Genomic DNA, 23,015 nt, shown 5'->3' with positions numbered 1-23,015 from the left:
AATTTTAGTGTAAGTGGGCACAGTCTTTATTTTTCCAGGGAAAAAAAAAAAAAGTTGAACACTGCTTTCTGCAAGACAATCCATATCGTCAGAAAAAGCCACGTATTTTTTCTTTTGTAGGGAGACAAAGGTGAAGCAGGTCCCCCAGGCCCACCTGGAATCGTGAGTAAAAATAATGTCTGGTCGTCTGTGCAGGCGTTTGACAGTGAAGAGAAGGGGGTTGGGGCCACGGCATTCCTGCACTTACATTTGTATATAAAGAGGGTGCTTAGTATTGAAAAGAATAAACTTGTACTTTGTATTGCATGGAGTTGGGCACTTACATTTTATTATATTTGGATTATTTCCGCATCCCCTTGGCCACAGAGAATGGAGAGATTTGCCCATGGATAAACCGAGCTAAACCGTTAGAAACTGGCCCATTAGGCAAAGTGTGAAGAGAAACAGGTCGCCCATAATTTGTCTGGAGCACAACAGTTTTTGTGTCTGCAAAGAACATTTTACCTCTAGTCCACGGGTGTAGCTGTACCTACCTGTGCTCAGTGTGTGCAGCGTCTTTTTCTTTTTAACAGTGAGCGTTCTTCATTTTTGCAAGTCCTCTGGGAACGACCGTTTTCAGTATCCTTCCAGAGAGCCGTGCTGTCGCTGGCTTAACCCGTTTTGTCCCCCCGAGTCTTCTTTGGAACGATGAAAATGTTCCCATTGCTTCGTTTGCTGCAGGTGGAGGGGTGCCCAGTGCTTGCACATGTCTGCGTGTCCACGCGGCACTCAGGGACTTCTCCTTAGGGGGCGTTTCCCGGACTGGGGTCCCTGCGGCAGAGTACGGACCCCCCCGACTGCCGTTCACACCGCCACGCAGGCTCGGGATCCCTACCTGTGATCGGGTAGCCACCTTCGAGTGGCCTGTGTGTAGCCTCATCGGCGGATTTTAATCTGTTCATTTCGTCACTACCAAATTCTATTTTAAGGGAAATAAGCAATATTTGAGCTTGCCATTTCCCTTGAATTTCTGTGATTTAGAAATGGGGTGACCTAGTTCACTCCCTTGTCATGAGGCTGACGGTGTCGGCCTGTGTCCCTAGGCCCTCGAGGACATCCCCACTGTGGTCCAGTGAAGTCTGCCTGTGCTGTTCCACACTGCCCGGGAAAATCTAATAGTCCTCTTTAAAGTAGACTCTTCGTTTTATGGCTTGTCGGGACATTTAGAAATTCCAAACCCAAACCTCAGAATTAGTGTTTCTCTAACCTCACCTCCATGGCAAAGCTCCCACCGGGCCAGTCATATTACAGGGGGCAGAGGGTCTGCCAGGAGGGCCCAGCGGAATGTCCGTTTTCTGCGTTGTCTTGACTGTCTCCTCCCTCCCCTTCCCCCACGGCTGTTTCTTTACTTCCACCTTTCCTGAAATCTCTGGAAGATGTTAGTTTTCTCTCTGCTCTTCTGTGACGCGCACCACCGGCTGCCCCCACACACCTCGGTCTCTTCTCTTCTGCCCCCAGGTGATCGGCACGGGACCCTTGGGAGAAAAAGGAGAGCGGGGGTACCCAGGGTCTCCAGGGTTGAGAGGAGAGCCAGGCCCCAAAGGTCAGTTCCTGTTTCTCCTCCGTCCTCCTTCCTCCTCCTCTGTCCCTCCCTCCCTCCTCCTTCTTACGTCTGCCTCCCCCTTTCCTCCCTGTGCCCTTCTTCCTGCCCCTCCTTCCTACCTCCCCCTCCTCCCCCCACTCTGTCCCTCCCTCCCTCCTCCTCCTTACCTCCCCCTCCCCCTTTTCTCTCTCTCCCCTCCCTCCCCCTTCCTTCCTACCTCCCCCTCCTCTGTCCCTCCCTCCCTCCTCCTCCCTCCCTCCCCCTCCCCCTTTCCTCCCTCTCCCCTCCCTCCCCCTTCCTTCCTACCTCCCCCTCCAACCCCCACTCTGTCCCTCCCTCCCTCCTCCTCCTTACCTCCCCCTCCCCCTTTTCTCTCTCTCCCCTCCCTCCCCCTTCCTTCCTACCTCCCCCTCCTCTGTCCCTCCCTCCCTCCTCCTCCCTCCCTCCCCCTCCCCCTTTCCTCCCTCTCCCCTCCCTCCCCCTTCCTTCCTACCTCCCCCTCCAACCCCCTCCTCTGCCCCTCCCTCCCTCCCTCCTCCTTCTTACCTCCCCCTTCCCTTTTCCTCCCTTTTCCCTCCCTCCCTCCTCCTTCCTCATCCCTTCTGTCTTTTTCTCCTTTACCTTTCCTCCATTTTCGACCCTACACCCTTCCATTTTGGTGACACTGACAGGCCTTGCACGACCGCGTGGTGACAGACCTGCTCAGGTCTGTCCTTTGTCCTGGTGCCAGGTCCCCCAGAGCCCATCTCTGCCTGTCTCGGCGGGGCCAGGGGCGCTGTGTTTCCCCCAACGCTCTTCCCTGGCGCCTGGCCTGGGGCCTTGTGGGCACAGACGCTCGGGCTCGGGGTGTGTGACTCTCCCCTTCTCTTTCAAGGTTTCCCAGGATTACAAGGCCAGCCAGGCCCTCCAGGTGAGTATCCTTGGCTGACTGTTTCAGATAACTGTACAACGTCTGTGTGCTTCATGTCCGGAACATGTTTGTTGTGTATGCCAGGGTCTGCCAGAAACGGCTGGCGATTGTGTGCATGTTTTTCTAGTTATGACAGCAAGGTGTGTGCACAGCTGTGGTCCTTTACTTTGTAAGTCACAGGCGGCCCTGCGGGTGTGTGCTCCTGGGGGTTCTCATGCCTTCCTCAAGTCCCATAGTTCTCTCCCTGGTTTGGACCGGCCTCCTGCCCCCGCCGACCCCCAGGCTCCTTCCCTCCACCCACACCTCCTCCACTCAGGTCCCCAGTGTCTGGCAGGCCCCGCCCCCCCCTCCCGCCTCACTCACCCCTGCCCAAGGATGCAGATCCTGTGTGTGGCAGGCCCCTTCACGCCCCCCAGCCTCATTGCCCCCCCACTCCAGATGCAGGTCTGCAGCGTCTGGCAGACCCTTCAGCATCGGTTCCCACAGTCCCTGTCTCTGGGGTGACTTTGTTTCTCCCTTGGGACTAGAATCAGGGCTGAAGCCTCCCTTACTGATCTGAGCACCTCTTCTCTGTGGAATCCCACAGCTCTTGCTTGAACTTGGTGTGTGATTGCATCACACCTGCTGCTTAGCTAGTGTTGGATCCTGTGTGTGTGTGTGCATGTGAACATGTACGTGTGTGTGCGTATGAGCATGTATGTGTATGCATATGAGCGTGTGTGCATGTGAACATGTGTGTGTGCATGTGAGCATGTGTGTATGCATGTGAGTGTGAGTGCACGTGAGCGTGTGTGCATGTGAGCATGTGTGTGAGCATGTGTGCGTGTGCTCATGAGCATGTATGTGTGTGTGCTCGTGAGCATGTTTGTATGCACGTGAGCATGTGTGCACATGAGCATGTATGTGTGCGTGTGTGTGCGCACATGAGCATGTGTGTATGCGTGTGAGTGGGTGCATGTGAGCGTGTGTGCATGTGTGCATGTGCACATGGGAGTGTGTGCATGTCTGTGCACGTGCGTGTGTACGTGCTCTCCCAGTCCCTGGAGTGGGTCATACAGGCTGCGAGGGAAACCCACATGTGCCCTAGAATCGATACCAGAGCCAAGCGCCTAGAATCCTTACATCTTTGGTTTTGTTTTTTATTTATTTTTGTGTTTTATTCTCTTTTGCTTATATTTTGCTTTCCCCTTTCTGACAACGCTTTGGCTGTAATTTCCCCCAAGCTCCTTCCTTGTCTCTGGAACAGACTGTACCCCAAGTCCGTCCTGCATTGAGGATTTGCTTCAGCCATTCTCAGGCAGGGCCTTCTCTGCCCGCTTTCCTGCTTTCCAGCAGAGTTTTTGGGTCGGCCTCTAAAATCGCCCCATTCTGTTTCCACCCACTTTCTTCCTTGTGCTTAGGAACCATGCTGGGGCTTCTGTTTCCTCGTGAGCCCGTCACTTCCTGTCTCCCCTGGCATTCACCACATTTACTTTCCAAAACCATTCATCTGCCCGACTGTCTCCTAACTGACGGTGTTGGGAAAGGTCTTTGAAACTGCTCTGGCCTCATCTGCTCTCCCCCGGTTGGAGCCCGGCCACGGGCCCAGCGCCCCGCCCCCCAGGCCGCGGGGTCCCCTCCTGGGTCTGCAGCGCAAGCCCCAGGGACCGCCTTCGGTTCTTGCTGCACTGAAGAGTGGGTTTGTCATGGATAGCTGCAGTTGTGCTCCTGGGACCTGTCATCCCTCGTATCCCTCGTGTCTGCACTGCTCTGCTCTTGGTTCAAGGCTGTGTGACAGTCCTGCCTCTGCCCTTGGCTGTCAGTCCCCCACCTCGAGGCCAAGGTAGAGCAGCCCCCGAGCTGGTGTTCTGCCGGCTCTTCTTGGTGCGCATCCCAGGGGCCCTGTCATCTTGTCCTGTAACATTTACAGCAGCCGAACTCGGCTTTCACGTTCACGCCTGACCTCAGGCTCCACCAGACCACCTTATTTGTCTTAACTTTTTGGCTGTTCCGTGTAGAGTGCCAATGCAGTACCCATCCCCTAGGCCTCCTGTCCCACTTCTGCTTTTGTTCGGTGACATTTTTATGCCTTATCCTCTACGTGGAAATAGAATTGAGCCCCAACAGCCTTTTCATTCATGCAGTGGGAATACTATTTGCACCAAGAGAAACTCACAGGTTTTTCGCGTCTGTGTGCTAAGTCCTTTTCCTTGAAGCTAACTTGTAGGAGGCATTTGCCTGGCAACCTTCATGTGGTGGGAGGCCTGAAAATTTAGCTCGTTTTTACTTACCTAGAGCAGTTCCCCTCTTGGTGATGGGCACACCTTATTTAACCCTGAACGGAGTTAGGAAAATTTGTGTGGCAGACGCTGAGCTCACACGATGATGGTGGCATTTTGCTCTGGTTTCAGGCTTCCCGGTACCAGAGCTGGCAGGTGCTCCTGGCTTTCCCGGTGAAAGAGGGCAGAAAGGTGACCAAGGGTTTCCAGGCACGTCTTTGCCGGGACCAAGTGGAAGGGACGGGCTCCCGGGTCCCCCCGGGCCTCCTGGGCCCCCTGGACAGCCGGGTCACACAAGTAAGTTCTTTCCAGGACAGTTCGCGTGTGTCTGGTGTGGGACGGGTGCCGGGCAGAGCTGCCTGGGTGTTGCGGGGAGGGGGGGTGGCGCTCCAGGGTTCTAGTGGGATACAGAAGGCCGGGCGTCCCAGGCTTTGTGAGTGATTTGTGTCCCACTTAGCATCTTTGCAATGCTAGTCATGCTACGGGATGGAACTATAAAACAGTAACCCTGGTCAGAGGAATGAGAAACATACCAGCCAGTTCTGAGGCTCTGGGCATCAAAATGAAAAGGCAAGGCAGCTGAAAACGGGACGCATTCCTGTTTATCCAGAGACACAGATTAGCACTAAGACACGCGCGCGCGAACAAAGAGGGGTCTGCAGGGGATGGAACGCACCACTTCTAAGTCGAACGGTACTTTGTGTGGATGTTTCCCGCATCGGCTCACTGTCAGAGCTGAGCACGGGATGTTAAACTCTTGATTCAGTGAACGGGGTCCTGGGGCCCCAGAGTGACACCAACGCAGAATGTAAGACTTCAGAGGAGTTAACTCCAGCGGGAACATGTGAGATTCTCATAAGCAGCACGTGCGCCTCAAGCACTGGAGACCCTGGTCTTCTGTGGGGCTGACACAAGGGGGGGCCATGGCTGCAAGTACCACGCGGCTTATTTGCCAGAATTCAAACACGTCTTTAAGAAAGGGAGTTCTCGTGGGCGAGGCTCCATACGGAGGCCAGATAGGAACTGGAGGGAACAGTTGATTCCAGGTGTGAAGCTTTACTGGGAAAGGATCAGCATGAATTTTCTTTGTCAAGGTGCCCAGGGCAGGGGTGGGTCTGTGACTTCACAGGGATGCCCCCCCTTTTTCCCACGGATCTAGGAAGGGTGGAGAATGAAGATGATAGTGAAGTCCTATGACATTCAGCCCCGAGTCACTTTCTCTCCATGTGTCTGAGAGGGTTGCGAGTGGCCAAGGGGCCTTCGGGGTCACAGGTTTACTCAACAGGTACCCCAGGCACTGTCACAGTCCTGCCCTCCTGGGCGTGCATCCTGTGGGGGAGTGGAAGCCAAGTGAATTATGTGGTCTGCAGGAGTGACAGGTGCGGGCTAAACACGAGCAGCGAAGGGACCGCCAAGTTCTGGGTGAGGGTGCTTTGGGTCATGGGTCTAATTTAAGTGGAGTGAGAGGCAAAGATTGAAGGGGATGAGGCATGCAACCGTGGGGAAATCTGGGAGAACTTTTTTTGATACGTGTAATTTTTTTTCAGTACCAAAATAAGAACAAACTTCATGTAAAAACATGACCTTCCCACCGCTGTTAGTTGAGGAGGATGCGTCAGCTGAGTGCAGTGTGACATCTGCCATCCCCGTGCCATGTTGTCCCATTTTGTTTATGTTAATTAAGTAATTCATCTGCATAACTTTGGGGTTTTTTTTTAACACTTATTTTATTTTTGAGAGAGAGAGACAGAGCGTGAGCAGGGAGGGGCAGAGAGAGAGGGAGACACAGAATCCAAAGCAGGGTCCAGGCTCCAAGCTGTCAGCACAGAGCCTGATGTGGGGCTCGAACCCATGAACCGCGAGATCACAACCTGCGCCGAAGTCAGATGCTTAATGGACTGAGCCAACCCAGGCGCCCCATCTTCAAGTTATTTTAAATTGATTTTCACAAGGATGTAAAGTTGCTTTCTTACGGGTGTGTGGGATTCTGCCTCAGATGAGGCTGGCCGGAGATGCATTCTGGAAAAGGAAAGAAGTGAGTGATTGAATGTCTGCCCGTGTCCATGTGCCTGCAGTTGTAGGATCAGGGAGCTCACACTCCCCGGTGCTCACACAGCCTGGCGGTACTGGCTCCTCATGGTCAGATAGTGTAGGGGCTGCTCTTGGAAGCATAAAAATGACAAGACTTTGTTCAAGAGCAGGAAGGGCCCAGCAGCCGTGGGCGGACCCTGGGACAGAGCCATCGCCACCTCAGGGCTCCTTACTGCCGGCGCTGTACCTCCAGGAACCCCCCGGGAAGACATAAACCCCGAACCCACAGACAAAGCAAGAACTCTCTCTGTCTCCCTTGGACTGGAGTTTGCACACACTTGAAACGACCGGTCTCTTCTGAGCTCTGAAGGAAGTCATCAAGCAGGAAGGTTCGGGCCCTCTGTCCCGTTGCCTTGTCCCGGAGCAAACCCACCGTTGCCCGTCTGGTGCCTTGTGCCCTGGAGAGAGCCGGGCTGGGGGGCAGGAAGGTGATTCTGGCTGCTTCGTCCAAGTCAGGGTGTGGGGACGGGGCATCAGGTGAGGGGCATGGCCTCTCTGCTGGCCCTCTCCCCTCCTGCTCGGACGCAGCTCGCTCACCAGGCTCCAGTCTGCAGGGAGGACCCGAGTGCCCAAGGGGAGCCCTGGGGTGAATTGTTGGCTCTGTCGTTCTTCCAAGATACTGGACCAGGAGACGTGAACTCTATCACCGCGTGTCTGAGCTACGAAGCAGTGCTTTTTCTAGCAGAACCCCTGACAGATGGTGTTTCCACGAGTGCAGTTTGTTTTCATGACTCTTTGCGTGCGTGGTGCTCAGAATTGGTTAGAAGCGTGTCCCCATGGACAGCCTGCATCTCTGAAACAATGATGACTTCACTGTAAATTTGCTGAGGAAAAGAAAAAATAATAAAGTTCTTCAAGTCTCGTCTTTCAGTTCACAGATGTATGGCCTCGCTTTTCTGGGCTAGTTTTTTAATCTGTAGAATAAGGACCCAGGTGTGTATCTTACAAGGTGAAAACGAAGGAAGGTACAGGACAGGGCTGATGAACTGAGAGGTGCTTTAGGATCGTAAAATCGATGTTTTAGCAGTGACGGTGTTGAGAGGTCGGATGGGTGCTGTGTGGGCCTGTGTTCAAATTAACTTTCCAGGATCGCTTTAAGGCAAGCTGAAGCTGAATTTCCGGCACGAACCAAATAGCCTGATGTGCTTTGGTATTGCAGTAGGGGTGGGGTGAAGAGGGGGTGTCGATACCTGGTTTCCGTCTGGTGGGAAGGGTCCTGTAACTTTGAAAATCCATTCCAGATGGAATTGTGGAGTGCCAGCCTGGACCGCCAGGGGACCGAGGTGCCCCCGGAAGTCCGGGGCAACCAGGGCTGACGGGCGAAGTCGGAGAAAAAGGTAAGAGATGCCGATGTTTAAAAAAAATGACGATTGTGCTGGGGGATGTGACATATTTCTGCATACGGGGAGCGTGAGCGTGCTCTTCCCTTATGTGGAACTCCTGTCCAAGTCTGTTCCTAGGATGTGTCTCCCTATAGCTCTGTCGGGATGTCCCATTGTTGGGTTTCCGGGAAAGAGAGAGACAGAGACAGAGACAGAGACAGAGAGAGATGAGAGAGAGACAGAGACATAGAGACAGAGAGAGAAACAGACCAGAGAGACAGACAGAGTGCTATCAGCTGGGAGGCAACAGGGAGCCCCGGTCCTGACACGTAACCGCTCTACCCTCTAACGGCCAGCAGATTAAACCCTAAGACTGATATCTTAGCTCAGTCTTTTGGTTCAAAGTCTGGAAGATCCATTCTCAGAGAACGAATGGCTTTCTTTCAAGTGAGTCACAGATGTGTGTCCAGAACACTCCCTAGTCCTCTGAGCCCTGTTCCTGTAATTGGTGTGAGTGAACCCGCCAGCCTGGGGTGGCCGCCCACGCCCTCGGCTCTCAGTGTTAAGGTCACCATCTCCCAGTGCCTGCCGTAACGCCAACCCAGCACACAACAGCCTCTCTGCACACTCATGCCGACAGTGGATTCTCACGGCACCAGTGGTGTCATCTGAGAGTGCCGTGCCCCTTGGACAGTCCACTCTTGATGAGTGTCTCAATAACCAGAGAGTAGAGCCACGAGGAGACTGTCCCCAAAGCTAACCCCACTGGGCACCATTGGTGGCCTTCCTCTTCAGATTTCTTCCTCTTCCAAAGTCAGTGGCACAAATGCTGCGTGGAAAACAGTTGCAGCTAACATCTCATTTGGGCAGCCACATAAACCTCACAGGTGGAAGTGGTCTTAGCAGTCATCACGGAGGGCCACCAAGCCTTCGGTGTCATTAAAAACCAACGCATACTTGGTTTGTAACGAATGTCTCTCATTACCAGATGGTTGGTACTTCCTGAGGTGGGACGTCCCTCCTTACGACACAGAGTCAGAAGCTTCTTTGTCCTGAGACCTCCACACTCTTGCTGTAGAACCACCATGTGTGCATCCCGTGGGGCCCAGAACTTAGCTGGCTGCCAGCTGACTTGTGCTGTCCCTGTCCCACAGATGGGCTCCTGTTTGTCCTTGCCCACACAGCAGGGACACGGGCTGTCTGCGTTGGTCCCATCGCTGTTCCCAGCAGCAGATTCTGCCAGAGGGGAGCAGGCTTGGCAGTGCCGGGGCTGTGGTGCGCCAGTCCGGGCCAGGCCAGGGCACGCAGGCCAGCCCATCACTGCCCGGTAGTAGGGGCTTCTCCTCGCGCCGTGCCCTGATGAGTCCCTAGAAGCCAGGCATTTTAAGGTTTAGGACACGGGTTTATCTGAGACACCATATGGCCTTGTGGCTTAGTTTGAAAATCAAGACCTAAGATGTTAGAATTTCCAAAAAAAAAAAAAATGAGGCATTTTTTCCCTTTTTGTCTGTGCTGCATTCTCTCTCCCTTTCCGTCCTCAGTATCGGGTCACGTATGTGTTCCCGTTTTCCTGGCTTTTCATTCCCATTGGTCACCCATCAGCCTGTAACCAGGTTTAACGTCCAGGAGTTACAGGTGTGGAGTTCGCTAAAAAATGCGACATCAGAGAGAAAGGTGATGGGAAGTTTTCAAGACGGAAACAAAACTAGAGCAGCCAGATCTTTCCAGGCTGTGAGCAAGCTTCATTTCCAGATCACCTTTTGGCGAGGCAGCGCCCGTCCTCGTGCAGGGCAGAGGGTCCCGGCGCCCCGGCAGTGGCCTGTGAAGTGTGCGGAGGGTGGCGGGCGGGCCCCGGGACGGGCACACGCCACCGGTTAGCACAGCAGAGGTGTCTGGGGTGGGTGTTGGATGACCAAGGACACTGCACCGAAGCAGGACGCCATTAACAGTGGCTCCATTTTCTGTTCTGCCACCGTGCTGCGGACACTTGCATTCTCGCATGCATGTGAGGACCTCTGTGTTCCCTTTGCAGGTCAGAAAGGAGACAGTTGCCTCATCTGTGACACAGCAGGACTTCGTGGGCCCCCTGGACCACAGGGACCCCCAGGAGAAATAGGTGAGACCCCGGACGTGAGCGGGACCAGGCCAGCGTTTGCTTCTGCGGGTTGGAAATCACACTGAAACGAATCTTATGCTGTGAGAGACCACATCTCTGCATTTAAAACTAACGCATAAAATAGAAAACTTTCGGTCCCACTTCCAGGATTTGCCTACTTTGTTGAAGGTCGTCCGGATGACCCACAGTTTGGCACCAGAGAGACCTTCCAACAAAAGGGCAATAGCATACAGTTCCCTTAGCTCCACAAATTGAGTCCTCTTGAACGAAATGAACAGAAGGTTTCTGGTTAAAACGGTTCCTGGCGTGTGGGTGGGGGCACTTGTCACCAGCTGCTTCAGTGGCTCTTGTCCACATCTGGGGTCGCTTTTCCCCTTCCCGAGTCCACCTTGGGCACGTTCGTTACTACTGCATTGGGAGTCTTCAAACACCATCTGCTTCTATGAAGGTCCCTCTATGCTCTTGATTCTTTTTTTATTACTTTTTGACTTTTTTCAATGTTTACTTATTTTTGAGAGAGAAACAACATGAGCAGGGGAGGGGCAGAGAGGGAGACACAGAATCCGAAGCAGGCTCCAGGCTCCGAGCTGTCAGCACAGAGCCCGACATGGGGCTCGAACCCCCAAGCCGTGAGATCACGACCTGAGCCGAAGTTGGACACTGAACTGACTGAGCCCCGCTAGGCGCCCCTGTGCTCTTGAATCTTGAAAAGGAAAGGTGTGGGGTTATTAGGATGTATCTCATCCACGATATGTCCTACCTCCCTTGTCTTTCTAAAGGTTTCCCGGGACAGCCAGGGGCCAAGGGCGACAGAGGCTTACCCGGCAGAGATGGCCTGGAAGGACTGCCTGTAAGTAAAGCCGTCTGGTTGGAATACTTAGTAGAAGTAGCTGCCGAGCCAGCTAACAAAGGTGTATGCTGCTGCATTTGTGAGCATGGTTTCTGCAGTGTTATTGGGGTGCTGGCCCAGTGTGGCTGTCTAGAACAGTCTAGAACAGTCTAGAATCACTCCACATGTCCACCCGAGGGTGAGCAGGACTGTCCAGGCCAGAACCCACATCTCAACTGCCTCTCTCCTCACCTGGCCAGAATTCAGTTGCCACGTCCCTGTGTCCAGGGGCAGCGGCTGCTGTGTGTCACCTCCCCACAGGGTCTCTGGGGGCTCTCGAGACCCAGGGTACCGCAGGGGCCCCTCCAAGCAGCCGCGCTCCTGAGGTCGGCCGCCGACCTTCTGCGTGAGCATTGCCCGTCACAGCAGTAACTTAAAAACGCGCCGTAAGTTCAGCACGGGCAGTTTCCGTGGAGAGACGAGCACTGGCCTGTTTCCTTCGAGGAGTTTGGAACATTTTCATTCTTCGTCTCCCAGAGGTGTTGTTCGGAAATTTCCTGTCACCTGTATCTACCGTGGGGGTGCTTTCCCGCATCTGAAAATGAGATGCCTCTCTCACGTTGATGTGCAATCTTTCAGTTAAATGAAAATCAGCTCCTAAACTTTTCTCATTTGTTTAAAAAGAAGCCATTGAAGGGAGCGGTCATCATCTCAGACACTGAGGGCGCTTTTGGTGCACGTGGTCCGCTCTGTCTCTAAAGCGTTTAAACCTGAAGGCCTCGTTCTCGTATTTTCTTTGTTCCTCTAAGCTTTGCAAGCATTAATGAGTTTCTCCACTTCCTTTCATGACTTTTTTTTTCCATTTTTCCTCTCTTTCTTCTTCTGTCAAAGTCAAATCTTCAGCGTTATCCTTCTTTGAGGTAGCTCTTTAACTTTGCAATCTTTAAGGATGTCGCCGGCAGCTTTTATGATAGCAGGTCAGGACAGAAGTGGGCGTTGACATAGCCGTGAAGCAGCTGGGATTGAGCGATGCGTTTTCTCCTTTTGAAGTTAGATCTTGGGATTCTGCTTCCAGAATGTCCCTGGTGCCTGGGGAGCTGAGTTAGAAGTTGCAACTGTTTAAAATATTTCTAAATAAATTAGAAGTTCCCATAACTGGGAAGCCATGGCTCTGGTGGGGATCAAAGACAGAAGAGCTTTGAAGAAGCAGAAGAGGATGCTTTTAACCTCTGGACATGGTCCTTATCTACTTGGCCTTCCTAGAAACTTCCTGCCTTGACTCTGCCTGAAACCCCATGCAGACACCAGCCTCCAGCCCCCAATCTAACAAAAACAGGACAAGAGGAAGAAGGAAGAAGGACAGTTGAGGACAAGTCCTCATGAAGAAGAAAATAAAGAGAATGTACGACGGAACTTCTAATCCCCACGCCTTCCCCATTGGGAACTCCGAGCTCCTTTCTTTCTGCAGATGCCAGAGGTTTCTAAAAATTGTTTTATGGGTAAACAGTTTAATCGAGAAGGTAGTAATTTTCCTTTGATTTGAAGCCGTCCCGTGACTCCATGGCTTTCCTGGCTCACAGATGGGGTCCTCTTATTTCAAATGTGTCTGGGGGCTGGTGGAGGTGCCCAGGAACCAGCAGAGCATCCCGGCAAGCAGGTGATAATGACAAGAGATGAAATGCTCTGGCTTCCTATTTGATTTAGGCAGCATTTCTGTGACATGTCCTTTTGCAAGCCGAGTGTTTGATTTGGGGACCGAGGGACGGGCTGGCTCCTGATGGGGACCTGAGCGGCTTTCGCGGTCATCGGGACAGTCTCTTGAAAGGAGTTGTGCTCTTTAGAAGCAGCCTGTGTAGCCGCTGGATCTTCTCTAATTTACGGAGCCAACGCCAAGTTTTCAAGGCAGTGTTTGATTCCTCATCACTTCTCTCAAGAGATGTGGATCCAAAGACCTTTGAATCGCCTAGGATTGAGATGTTCCGGAGCAGGGAAACCACATGAGGTGTCCTCAGATCAAAATGTCACCTTTCAAAAAAGAATCAAGATTTCTTCCTTGAAGGATAGCTGGCGAGGTCACCATTATGAAGATAAAGAATTATATTTCCTCGCCCTGTGCTTACAGAAAACTGTATTCCTAGGCTGTGAATCTTCACAGTAAAGAAACACTGATCTTTCCAGGTTGAGAAAAATCTACACCGGTGGTGATTTCTTACACTGGTGTTCATTTTTTACTGGTGAATATCGCTAGGCCATCTCCCCCTTCCTCCAGTCCCCCCCTAGCTGCAGACATTCAGGACACGAAGTTAGCCTTACGCCTGCCCTCCATGCCCTGAAAGACGGATGGGAGAGAAAGGTGTGCAGACACGCGTTCTTAACAAAGCAGAGCAGTTTTCTGTAATGAGGACCGAGCCCTGTGCCATGGAAACACAGGACACTCGTCAGGAAGGGCTCCACAGAGGAGTCTCGGTGTAGCTGGGACTTAAGGATCCACAGGAGCTAATGTTCCCTGGGGGGAAAGTGCTCCAAAATACCACAACCCCTTTTAACTAAATAATGAGTTTTCCACACCCCCCGGCCAAAGTGCTCTGCATGTTCGTCCCTCACCTGCTATGTGTTTTCAGTCTCTGCCCTGCGCAGTTGGGTGAAGAGTCGGGAGTGACGTGCCGAGGGCCGTGACCCATGGTGGGCGCACGATCGATGGTACCCACTTTAAAACCTAGAGATTGTATGAATTTAGGTCCCGGCCCCTTCCTTTCTTTCTGTGTGCGTGTGATTTGCGTACATCCAAGAGCCATTTCCGAGGGAGTGGTGAGAAGGAATTCAAGTGAAATGAATTGTCCCCAGAGTCTAAATTCCGCCAAGTTGGGCAGGGAGGCTGAAGGGCTTTCTTTCTCAGGCCTGAGGGAACAAACACTTGAGATGATGATTTGAAACCTTGTGAGCCCCGGTTCTCAGAGTGGCCAGAGGAAAGACCATCTGTGGGTGTGGGCGTTCCTTGATTTAACTTTCCAGGAACTGGGGAATGTGCTAGGCTGTGTCTCTTGGGAAAGTCCCTTCTGTTCTGCTGACTGCTCACAATGACAGTGATGGAACTGGCCCGTGCTCACACCCAGACTTTGCTCTCCTTGTTGTCTGTCCTGTCTGCACCCAGAAGCCCTCCTCCAGTTCCTGGGCCTAGGACGCCCTGCACTCAGCAGCTTCCGACAGTCGCTAGAATGTTCGTGTGAACATCAACAGTTGTAAGCACAGGCAGGTTATCTGGGGCCTGTCCTACAACGTGGGCACCACTCCCCCCTCCCCCGCCCTAACCTAGTCTCTGTGCGGGATACTTAGTACAGAGTTTTTGCCAGGTGTTTTCAAGAGGAGCACAAGAAGCGAGGTCAGATCAGGGCTTTGTCACAGAGCTGTTGGCTGCTGCGGAATGAAGGAGCTGAAATAGGTGACCATTTTTCAGGGAGGTGGCTTCTTGATATCACTGTGGACTGAACCCCGCTCGTGCTGGGTCACTCTATGGACAGACGCCTTTGCTTTGTGCTTGCAGGGACCGCAAGGTGTGCCAGGGCTGATGGGCCAGCCCGGAGCCAAGGGAGAGCCTGGCGAGATTTACTTCGACGCACGGCTCAAAGGAGACAAAGGGGACCCGGGCTTCCCAGGCCAGCCCGGAATGCCGGGCAGAGCAGGCACTCCGGGGAGAGACGGCCACCCGGGTCTGCCCGGCCCCAAAGGCTCCCCGGTATGTTCATCTCCTCCAGCCTTGGGAAACTCACGTTAGAAGCAGGTCTGCAGAGAACGCAGGAATGAATTATTTGAATCGCGTTTACGTATTTTTATTTGGATGGGTCGTTGTTACCCATGAACTAATTCAGCGGCTCATGCAGAAACTGACAGGTGTGAATGTCGGCGTTGATGCTGTTGGCTGGGGCGGAGGGGTGACCATGCATAGGCGTCTCCTGACGTGTTTCGGGCCGCCAGAGAGACGTCTGTGTGTCGGATTCCGGGTGTCAGGTGGGAGGTGGCGTTTCAAGTTAGCGGGGTGCGAGACATCCTTGAAAGGTCAGTTCCAGATACAAATACTTCAGTCTTTGAAATGTATCCTTGCGTGGGGCGGGAGGGTGAGTGCCCAGCCTGGACAAGAAAGCCAGGGTCATTTATTAACTGCCAGATGACCCTTGTCGGAGGGTGGGAGTAAATAAATAGCAGGAGCCAGCTAACCCCTGGTACTTATTTACCAAAGACGGTGGAAAATGTGACATGAACGTGTATCGGGATGTCTGCTGATAGCGTGTCTTTTTCTCTCTGCCGGTCAGGGTTCAGTAGGGTTGAAAGGAGAGCGTGGCCCCCCCGGAGGAGTTGGATTCCCTGGCAGTCGTGGCGACATCGGCCCTCCTGGGCCTCCAGGGTTTGGCCCCATCGGCCCCGTTGGTGACAAAGGACAAGTGGGTTTTCCAGGGAACCCTGGACCCCCAGGCCAGCCAGGTGAGGCCCGAGGTCGCACAGAGCACGGGGCTCGGGAGTTGGGTGTCGGTTCTTCCAGGAGGTGGACATAGCCCGGGCCCTTCCGTCACGTGGCCGTACTGTCACGTAGAAGATGGGCCAGGCTGGGTGACGTGTAGAATCTGACTGTAAAGAATTTGACTTCGCGGGTGATTTTTCCTACAATAAGTACATGGTGCCTTCCAGTTGAAGTTGGCCTTTTGTGTGGAAGTGATGTCAACGTGAGCCTGCTTCCCTACGTATTTTCTGTGTGAGCGCTGCACTGAGCGGAGAGAGTGTGGTAGACGGACAGGCGTGACCCTACCCTCCCGGAGCTCAGTGTCCGGGGCTTGGCATCATGCACGGAGTGAGGCCGATGTGAGGGTTTCCCACGGGTGTTCTCCCCCCATCCTCACGCCCCACGTGTTCCCAGGGACGAATGGGGAGAAGGGGTGGCTCAGGCCTTGCACACCCCGGGCTCCCGGGAGTGCCTAGTAGAACGTGATTGAGCGTAGAGACGGCATACTCCCGTCATTCCCTAGAAAATCCTGGACTAAGAAGAGGAGAGGCCAGGGATGGCTTGGGCACAGGGGAGAGAAGGAGGAGGGTGTGACTAAGAAACCTCACGAAAGTTGTAAAGATGAACAAAAGGACTTCAGATGGTTCAAATTGTGTGACTAGTCAACCTTGAACAACGTAGTTACTGGATAGTCGAATGGACCAAAACAAGAACTAGGCAGGAGAGATTTCACAACAGGCGCCCCCTCCCCAGGACCCCCGTGGATGCCTGAAACCCCACGTACACTGTGTTTCTCCTGTACACACAGACGTGTGGCCCAGTTTCACCTGTAACCCAGGCCCAGTAAGAGATCACCAATGGTACCTCATAGTGAAATAGAACAGTTAGAAACATACAGCGTTCTAAACATTGTGTGAATGTGTTTCTCCCTCAATGTACCTCCTTGTCCTGTACTCAACCCCTCATCTTGTGATGACGGGACAGGACAAAATGCCCGTGGCGAGGGGTGAGTGATGCAGGCGTGTGCGCAGACCTTCTGTGCTGCGTCACCTGGTCCCGGGGCCCCGGTTGACTGCAGGCAGCTGAGACACACAAAGTGAAGCCACTGACGCGGGCGGACGACCGTGTGGCCCTCGTGCTCACCAATCTGCCGATTCTGTCACAAGCCATATATCCGGCCCAAGTTCTCTCACTTCCTATCCCATCGGGAGCTATTACTTCCTGAAGTCATAGCGTTAAGATGCACAAGGTCTCCAGCATGGAAACGTCAGCCTGTCTTTGCTGGAAGTGCAAGTGGCCTAACGTGTATCTTACCGTCATTCTTGCGTGGTGGTGGGGTACCTAGCAGCGGGCTACGGTTCCCTTGATAGTTGTTCTTTGTGTAGCAAGCATCCCAGAAACGTTTCTTTTGTGACTCCTTTGGGGGCAGAGAGATCTTGACCTGGGAAGACCCCCCAATCGTGGGAAAGGGATGTCTGATCCGTTTCCCCGTAGCCATAGCCCCTGACTCCGCGGTCAGCATCTCAAGTGCTCTTTGAGCTTGCGGGGTCTGGAAACTTGCAGAGTTGTAAAAGGGAATCAGACTCTTCGTGGCCAGAAACTAGCATCAGAGAAACCATCTGGGGCAGCCACAGACGCGTCCCGGCAGTGAGGGGAGGAAGGTTCCTGAAGGAGGTGTTGATGGCGCTGTTGGTCAGCTGTCCACATTCTGCAGGGTTCCATCCAGACCCGGTCAGCTTTGGGGTTGAAACCCAGACTTCTTTGATCTGCCAGAGCCCTGTTTACTCTGGTGACATTAAAGGCTTATTCCCAGGGTGGGACTGATGGCAGATATGTGTTGGAGTCAGTCGGCTGGCATTTCCCAGAGTCTTTAGCTAAAGAATGTGGTGGCTGTTCCTGGGAGGCCCTGTATGTCTTAAATTCCGATAGGGCGTGTGAGCAGTCCATGCGGTGTCCTTGGAGGTGACCCCGTGGTGCTTTCCGAGCAGCTGAGCCCTGACCCCCAGTGGATCTCTGAGGCACCAGTGCCTGTACCACTCACACAGCTCACAGCTGCCTGGCTGCAGTGTTCCAGATCATGCCGGATCGCCCAGTTAGCATGTCCTAGAGGTCATTTACCACTAGACAAGCAGAACTGAGGTCGGCTTCAAAGCAGCTTAGAATTGGTTTTGTCTGATAAATTGAACAGTGAAGTGTTTTGGCTTTGAGTCAGGCTAATCAACAAATTACCCATGGTCATCTCACCTCATTTTCTAGTTTTGTGACCCTTACTTTGGACTCTTAGAGAATTCATGTGTCAGGTATCTAGGTTCTTCTGGATGTAAATTTTGGGGAAAACAGGAAGAGCTCGCTGTGAAAGATTCTAGAAAAGTAGAGAGAGGAAGTGGAGGGATCCACATGGGGCTTCTCTGTAGGTACAAAGTGTGCTCAGGACAGGATGCGGGCTCTCACTGTCCTCACTCAGGACGGGATGCAGGCTCTCTCTGTCCTTGCTCAGGACGGGATGCGGGCTGTCACTGTGTCCTCCCTCAGGACAGGATGCGGGCTCTCACTGTCCTTGCTCGGGACGGGATGCGGGCTGTCACCCAGAGTCCTCACTCAAGACAGGATGGTGGCTCTCACTCAGTGTCTGTGCTCTTTCCTCAGGTCCCAAGGGTGAAGCTGGACAAGTTGTGCCCCTACCTGGTCCCCCCGGAGCACAAGGACTTCCGGGGTCCCCGGGTTTCCAAGGACCCCAAGGTACATTTCGTGTCCTAGTTTGTCTGGAGATACAGTTGGGACATTGACACGTTTTTCTCACCCTGATGGTTGGTCTTGCTCACAACAGGTGACCGAGGTTTTCCTGGAACACCGGGAAGGCCAGGCCTCCCGGGAGAGAAGGGTGCTGTTGGCCAGCCCGGAATCGGATTTCCAGGGCCTCCTGGCCCCAAAGGTAAACCCGGAGGACAAGCCCCACCCGGAGTGGGCCCATAGCTCCACTCATGGCCCACACAGGCCCAGCTGTCGGCACCGAGGGCTGTGGTCTTTCTGTTGGTTTACACGTAAACTTTAGGAGAGAAAGAAGCGAGGGATACAAACACACTGCTTGAGGTAGCGATGTGCCATTAAGGCAAGATTGCCAAAGCCTGGAGGGCGATGAATCCACCCACCAGGGCACTGGGTGACGTGGTGCCTCCACGCCGCGGGTGTTGGTCAGGAGGGGCTGGGACCTTAGGGGCCCAGCCGATGCCCGGGGAGCTGACAGAAGCTCTTTGGGGTGTTGGGGGCGCTCTCCTCATCAGTGCAAGAGGTACACAGAGCAACGGCACTGTGCCGGGCTGGGTTTGGGTCTCCGGGAAGGGTGCTAGGGAATGGGAGGAGGCCCCCACAGCATGGAGCCTGGATCCCCACAGGGCTGGCATTTCAGAAGCAGCATTTCTTTCTGAAATCTGTGAGGCGGTGAGAAGGACAAGGTCCTGGGTGTGTCAACCCTGCAGGCAGGCCCTGGTGGGGGCACCTGCCATCGTACACCTTGGTGCGGACTGAGCAGGCGCTGTGAGCAGCGAGGGGCACCTCTTTCCCATTTGGGCCGGCATCCTGTCCCCTGTTTTACTGGCCATGTGTGCAGAACCTCATGGAAAGAGCTCTCCAGGCCCCCAGCTTCTTGTCCAGAGGCTCTGCGTGCATCACACCCACTGTCAGGGTTACAGGCCTTCACACTCGTCTGGGAGCTGCGTCACACATGCACACGCATGCACATGTGCACACACATACATGCACACGCATGCCCACATGTATACACGCACGCACGCACTCGTGCACACACGAACACACACTCTCATGTGCATGTACACACATGCATGCGCACATGTGCCCACGTACACACGCACATGCACACATGCGCACATGCACACACACCCACATGCACACACACCCACATGTATACACACACTCACATGTGCATGCACGCACACATGCACACGTGCCCACATATATACACACACACAAACATGTACACATACACGTGCACACGTACACACACTCACATGTGCACACACATGAACACACTCTCTCATGTGCACGCACACACATATGCATGTGCACGCGTGCCCACACGTATACACACGCATGCACACTCACATGTGCACATGCACACCCACCCACATGTATACACACTCGCATGTGCGTGCACGCACACACGCACACGTGCCCACACATATACACACGCACACATGCATGTGCACACGTATACACACACGCACACTCACATGTGCACATACATGCACACCCACCCACCCACACGTATACACACACTCGCATGCACACGTACTCACATTTGCACACGCAGGCACACACACATGCACACACACACAGCGGCCTGTGTCAGGCTTGAAGGCCAGAGGCTCTCAGCCACCCTCAAGGTCACAGGGACAGTGCCTCGACCTTCCGCCTGTCCATGAACCCTGTTCCCGGTGAGCCCCATCTCACCATCGTGACAGGCAGAATTTAGTGGTAAGGTCTCCCAATCGGAGGTTCTCTGCCCAATCGCACGAAGTGGTTTGGAGATGCGGATGCCGGTGGGCAGTTAGGTGCACCGTGTGTCCAGCTCCCCAGTTACAACCGCCCCACAGCACCTGCTTCCGCACACTTACAAATCCCCGAGCGTCGGGACCCTCCGCATCCCGCGGGATAGACTTTGTGCACAGTAGAGCCCCGGGGTAGCCCTTAGCCCACCAGACCCTCTAGGGTTGGGACCCAGACAGCCTCTGATGCCCCACGCGCCTCCGGTGGTGTGGCCTCCAGTGGCTTGAGAAGCAGTGGTCCCAGCGGGGCTGCTCAAACTGGACCGTGTCCCGGAATCAGAAGTCCCGCGGAAACGCGCGTCTGCTCTGGGAGGTGTGGGTGGGCCTCTCCCGCAAGGCGGCCCCTACCTTGGCTGCGCTGGGGAGAGTGGATCCAGACGCCACCCTAGGCTGCTTGTGCCCTTGGGGGGTGGGGCGGCAGGCAGAGAAACCGAGGTTAGCGAGGAAAGGAGGAGGGGAGGGTGGGGGAGAGGCGGCAGGCACGGGCCTGCGGTCCATGGCGCCCAAGCCGCTCTGGCTGGTGCAGGCTGGTGCCCCACCCCGTGGCTGGGGTGGCCTCAGGCTCCTCTTAGAAGCTCCTCGGAAGGGCTCCTCGTTGGCCAGTCCAGCCAGTTCAGGGGCGTCTGAGCGAGTGTCAGGGCAGTGAAGAAAGTGGGGACCAGCATTATGACAGTAGTAAGTGTTGACTCTTCAAAACAGGTGTCGATGGCCTGCCTGGAGACGTGGGACCTCCCGGGAGCCCAGGCCGCCCAGGATTTAACGGCTTGCCTGGCAACCCGGGTGTGCCCGGCCAAAAGGTGGGTACTGAGCGTTCCTCGGATTGCTCTTTCCCCGTCCTTGCTGTTCATCAGACACATAAAATGTGGCGCGCGGAATAGAAAATAAGCACACTGTGTGTGGCGGTTGATGTTTGGGGGAGAACCGTACGTTTTGGCTCTGTGAGTGTGCTCTTGCCTGAGTGTGAACTGTATCTCAGCGTGTACAGTGCGGGTCTTATTGTGAGTGACAGGACAAAGCCGCATGAAGGCCACTGTCCTGAAAGGCGCGATGGCAACCCAGGAGGGTCTAGCTTTACTGATATTCTGGTCCAGTAATTCTTCATGGCGGGGGCTGCCCTGGACATCGTGGGCTCTTTAGCCACCTCCCCCTCGGCCGCTGCCCACAGATACTGAAGGAGCACCCCACATCCGCCCCCAGTTGTGACAACCAGAACTGTCTCTCTGAACGTTATCAGATGTCACCGGGGGAAACATGGCCCCGGTTGGGGACCCCTGGGCTCGAGGGACTTAAGGACTCTCCTGGCCTCAGACATCCCTCTGCCACTTGCTAATACTTGAAATTCTGCTCATTGAGCATAGCTGACCAATTTCACCTTGCCAACAAAAGAGCTGGCCTGGCCTGTTCCTTTTCTGTTAGGAGGGTGGGCAGAGGCCATGGGGGACCGGGTGACGGAGGCAGCTGTGTCTCAGTGACCCCAGGGGAGCGCTCTCTTCAAACACACCTGATCTCACGGTGTCCCACTCCATCTGTGTGGCTGACACGGCTTCCCCTCATAAACTGCACTAGATGCACTCGTGAAACACTAGTCCGTGGTGGTGCCACGCGGGTCGCTTCGCACACGTGAGGCTCATGAGTTAGTAAATGCAAATGGAATTGGGATAAGGATTTGGCTCACGATTTAAAGTATTGTGCTTCTTCAAAAGTCCCTTGGATTCACTTCCTTCTGTTTTGTGAATTTGCTGCTGGGACGCGTGGAAGAACCTCCAGTGGCCACTTCCTCTGGAGGTTGTGGCCACGGTGGACAACAGGGGGGCCCGGTGACATAGTGTTCCTCGGGCCTTCAGAGTACTTCCTTCGTCGTCAATCATCTGCATTTATCAAAGCCCTTAGATTCATGACATCCTTTCCGTGTTTAATTTGAGGTGAAAGCCTTCGCTGAGACAAAAATCTCAATAAGTGGTGTCCTGGTCCCATCCTGGAACGTTGCCACCTCATAGGAAGCTGTCTATTAGCCACTCACAAAGCACATTGGGCATTTTGTCCATCACTTGGACTCCACTCCTCACAGACACAAAGCGAGCGGAGGGCCGGGGACCCGGGTGGGAATCCTCCCTCTGTGACCTGGAAGGCATTCAGCATGGGGAGCCTTGATTTTCTTCCTTCATAAAATAACAGTAATAAAAACGAACCATCTCCGATTTGTATTGAAATCGGAAGGGGGATGGGTGCGTGAAGGGTTCGTAGGCTGGAGGTTGGACAGCTTCTTACCGACCGTCTGCACTTACACCGTTGGCCGGATGGAATCCCGTCCTCTCCTGCTGAACCGGCTTCTCTGTGTTTCGGGAATTTCCAGGGAGAGCCTGGCATCGGTCTGCCTGGACTCAAAGGGTTGCCTGGTCTTCCCGGCATCCCTGGCACACCTGGGGAGAAGGGAAACATCGGGGGACCGGGCGTTCCAGGAGAGCATGGTGTTATCGGCCCCCCAGGCCTCCAGGGAATCAGAGGTAACTTCTTCCAGACAAATGCGGACTGTGGTGGATGGAGGCTGGGCCTGTTGGTTTGGTGTCCATGGGGCACCTGTTAGGTTCTCTGCGTTTGTTGAAAGAATGATGAAAATCGTAGACGGTTAGCGCTTACGGTCCTGTGTTGTTGTGGCTGATTGTGGGGGTGGGTCGTATGGTGTCTGTGCGGTTCATTTACAATTTCTTCCCATCCAGGTGACCCAGGACCACCTGGATTACAAGGTCCCAAGGGAGCCCCTGGAGTTCCTGGGATAGGCCCACCTGGAGCGATGGGCCCCCCTGGAGGACAGGGACCACCAGGGTCCTTAGGTGATTATCCCTTCCCCACATC

The 23,015-nt window shown here is 54.1% G+C and overlaps 1 protein-coding gene across 2 annotated transcripts in view; it reads left to right on the top strand.

The window, feature by feature from the left end:
• The window catches only part of COL4A1 (collagen type IV alpha 1 chain), a 153,063-nt gene that overhangs the window by 103,814 nt on the left and 26,234 nt on the right, over window positions 1-23,015 (top strand). For both annotated transcript variants that reach the window (XM_027065218.2, XM_053217827.1), the window contains exons 18-31: window positions 121-162; window positions 1,498-1,582; window positions 2,457-2,492; window positions 4,883-5,047; window positions 8,083-8,178; window positions 10,196-10,279; window positions 11,059-11,129; window positions 14,650-14,841; window positions 15,416-15,584; window positions 18,247-18,339; window positions 18,428-18,532; window positions 20,862-20,959; window positions 22,516-22,666; window positions 22,880-22,993. In XM_027065218.2, coding sequence (XP_026921019.2) covers window positions 121-162; window positions 1,498-1,582; window positions 2,457-2,492; window positions 4,883-5,047; window positions 8,083-8,178; window positions 10,196-10,279; window positions 11,059-11,129; window positions 14,650-14,841; window positions 15,416-15,584; window positions 18,247-18,339; window positions 18,428-18,532; window positions 20,862-20,959; window positions 22,516-22,666; window positions 22,880-22,993 — 1,501 coding nt within the window. The remainder of the gene's footprint in view (window positions 1-120; window positions 163-1,497; window positions 1,583-2,456; window positions 2,493-4,882; window positions 5,048-8,082; window positions 8,179-10,195; window positions 10,280-11,058; window positions 11,130-14,649; window positions 14,842-15,415; window positions 15,585-18,246; window positions 18,340-18,427; window positions 18,533-20,861; window positions 20,960-22,515; window positions 22,667-22,879; window positions 22,994-23,015) is intronic.

Source organism: Acinonyx jubatus, chromosome A1, assembly GCF_027475565.1.
Source record: "Acinonyx jubatus isolate Ajub_Pintada_27869175 chromosome A1, VMU_Ajub_asm_v1.0, whole genome shotgun sequence".
Lineage (NCBI taxonomy): Eukaryota > Metazoa > Chordata > Mammalia > Carnivora > Felidae > Acinonyx > Acinonyx jubatus.
The sequence above is the reverse complement of the archived record's forward strand: the minus strand, read 5'-3'. Positions and strand labels throughout refer to the sequence as shown.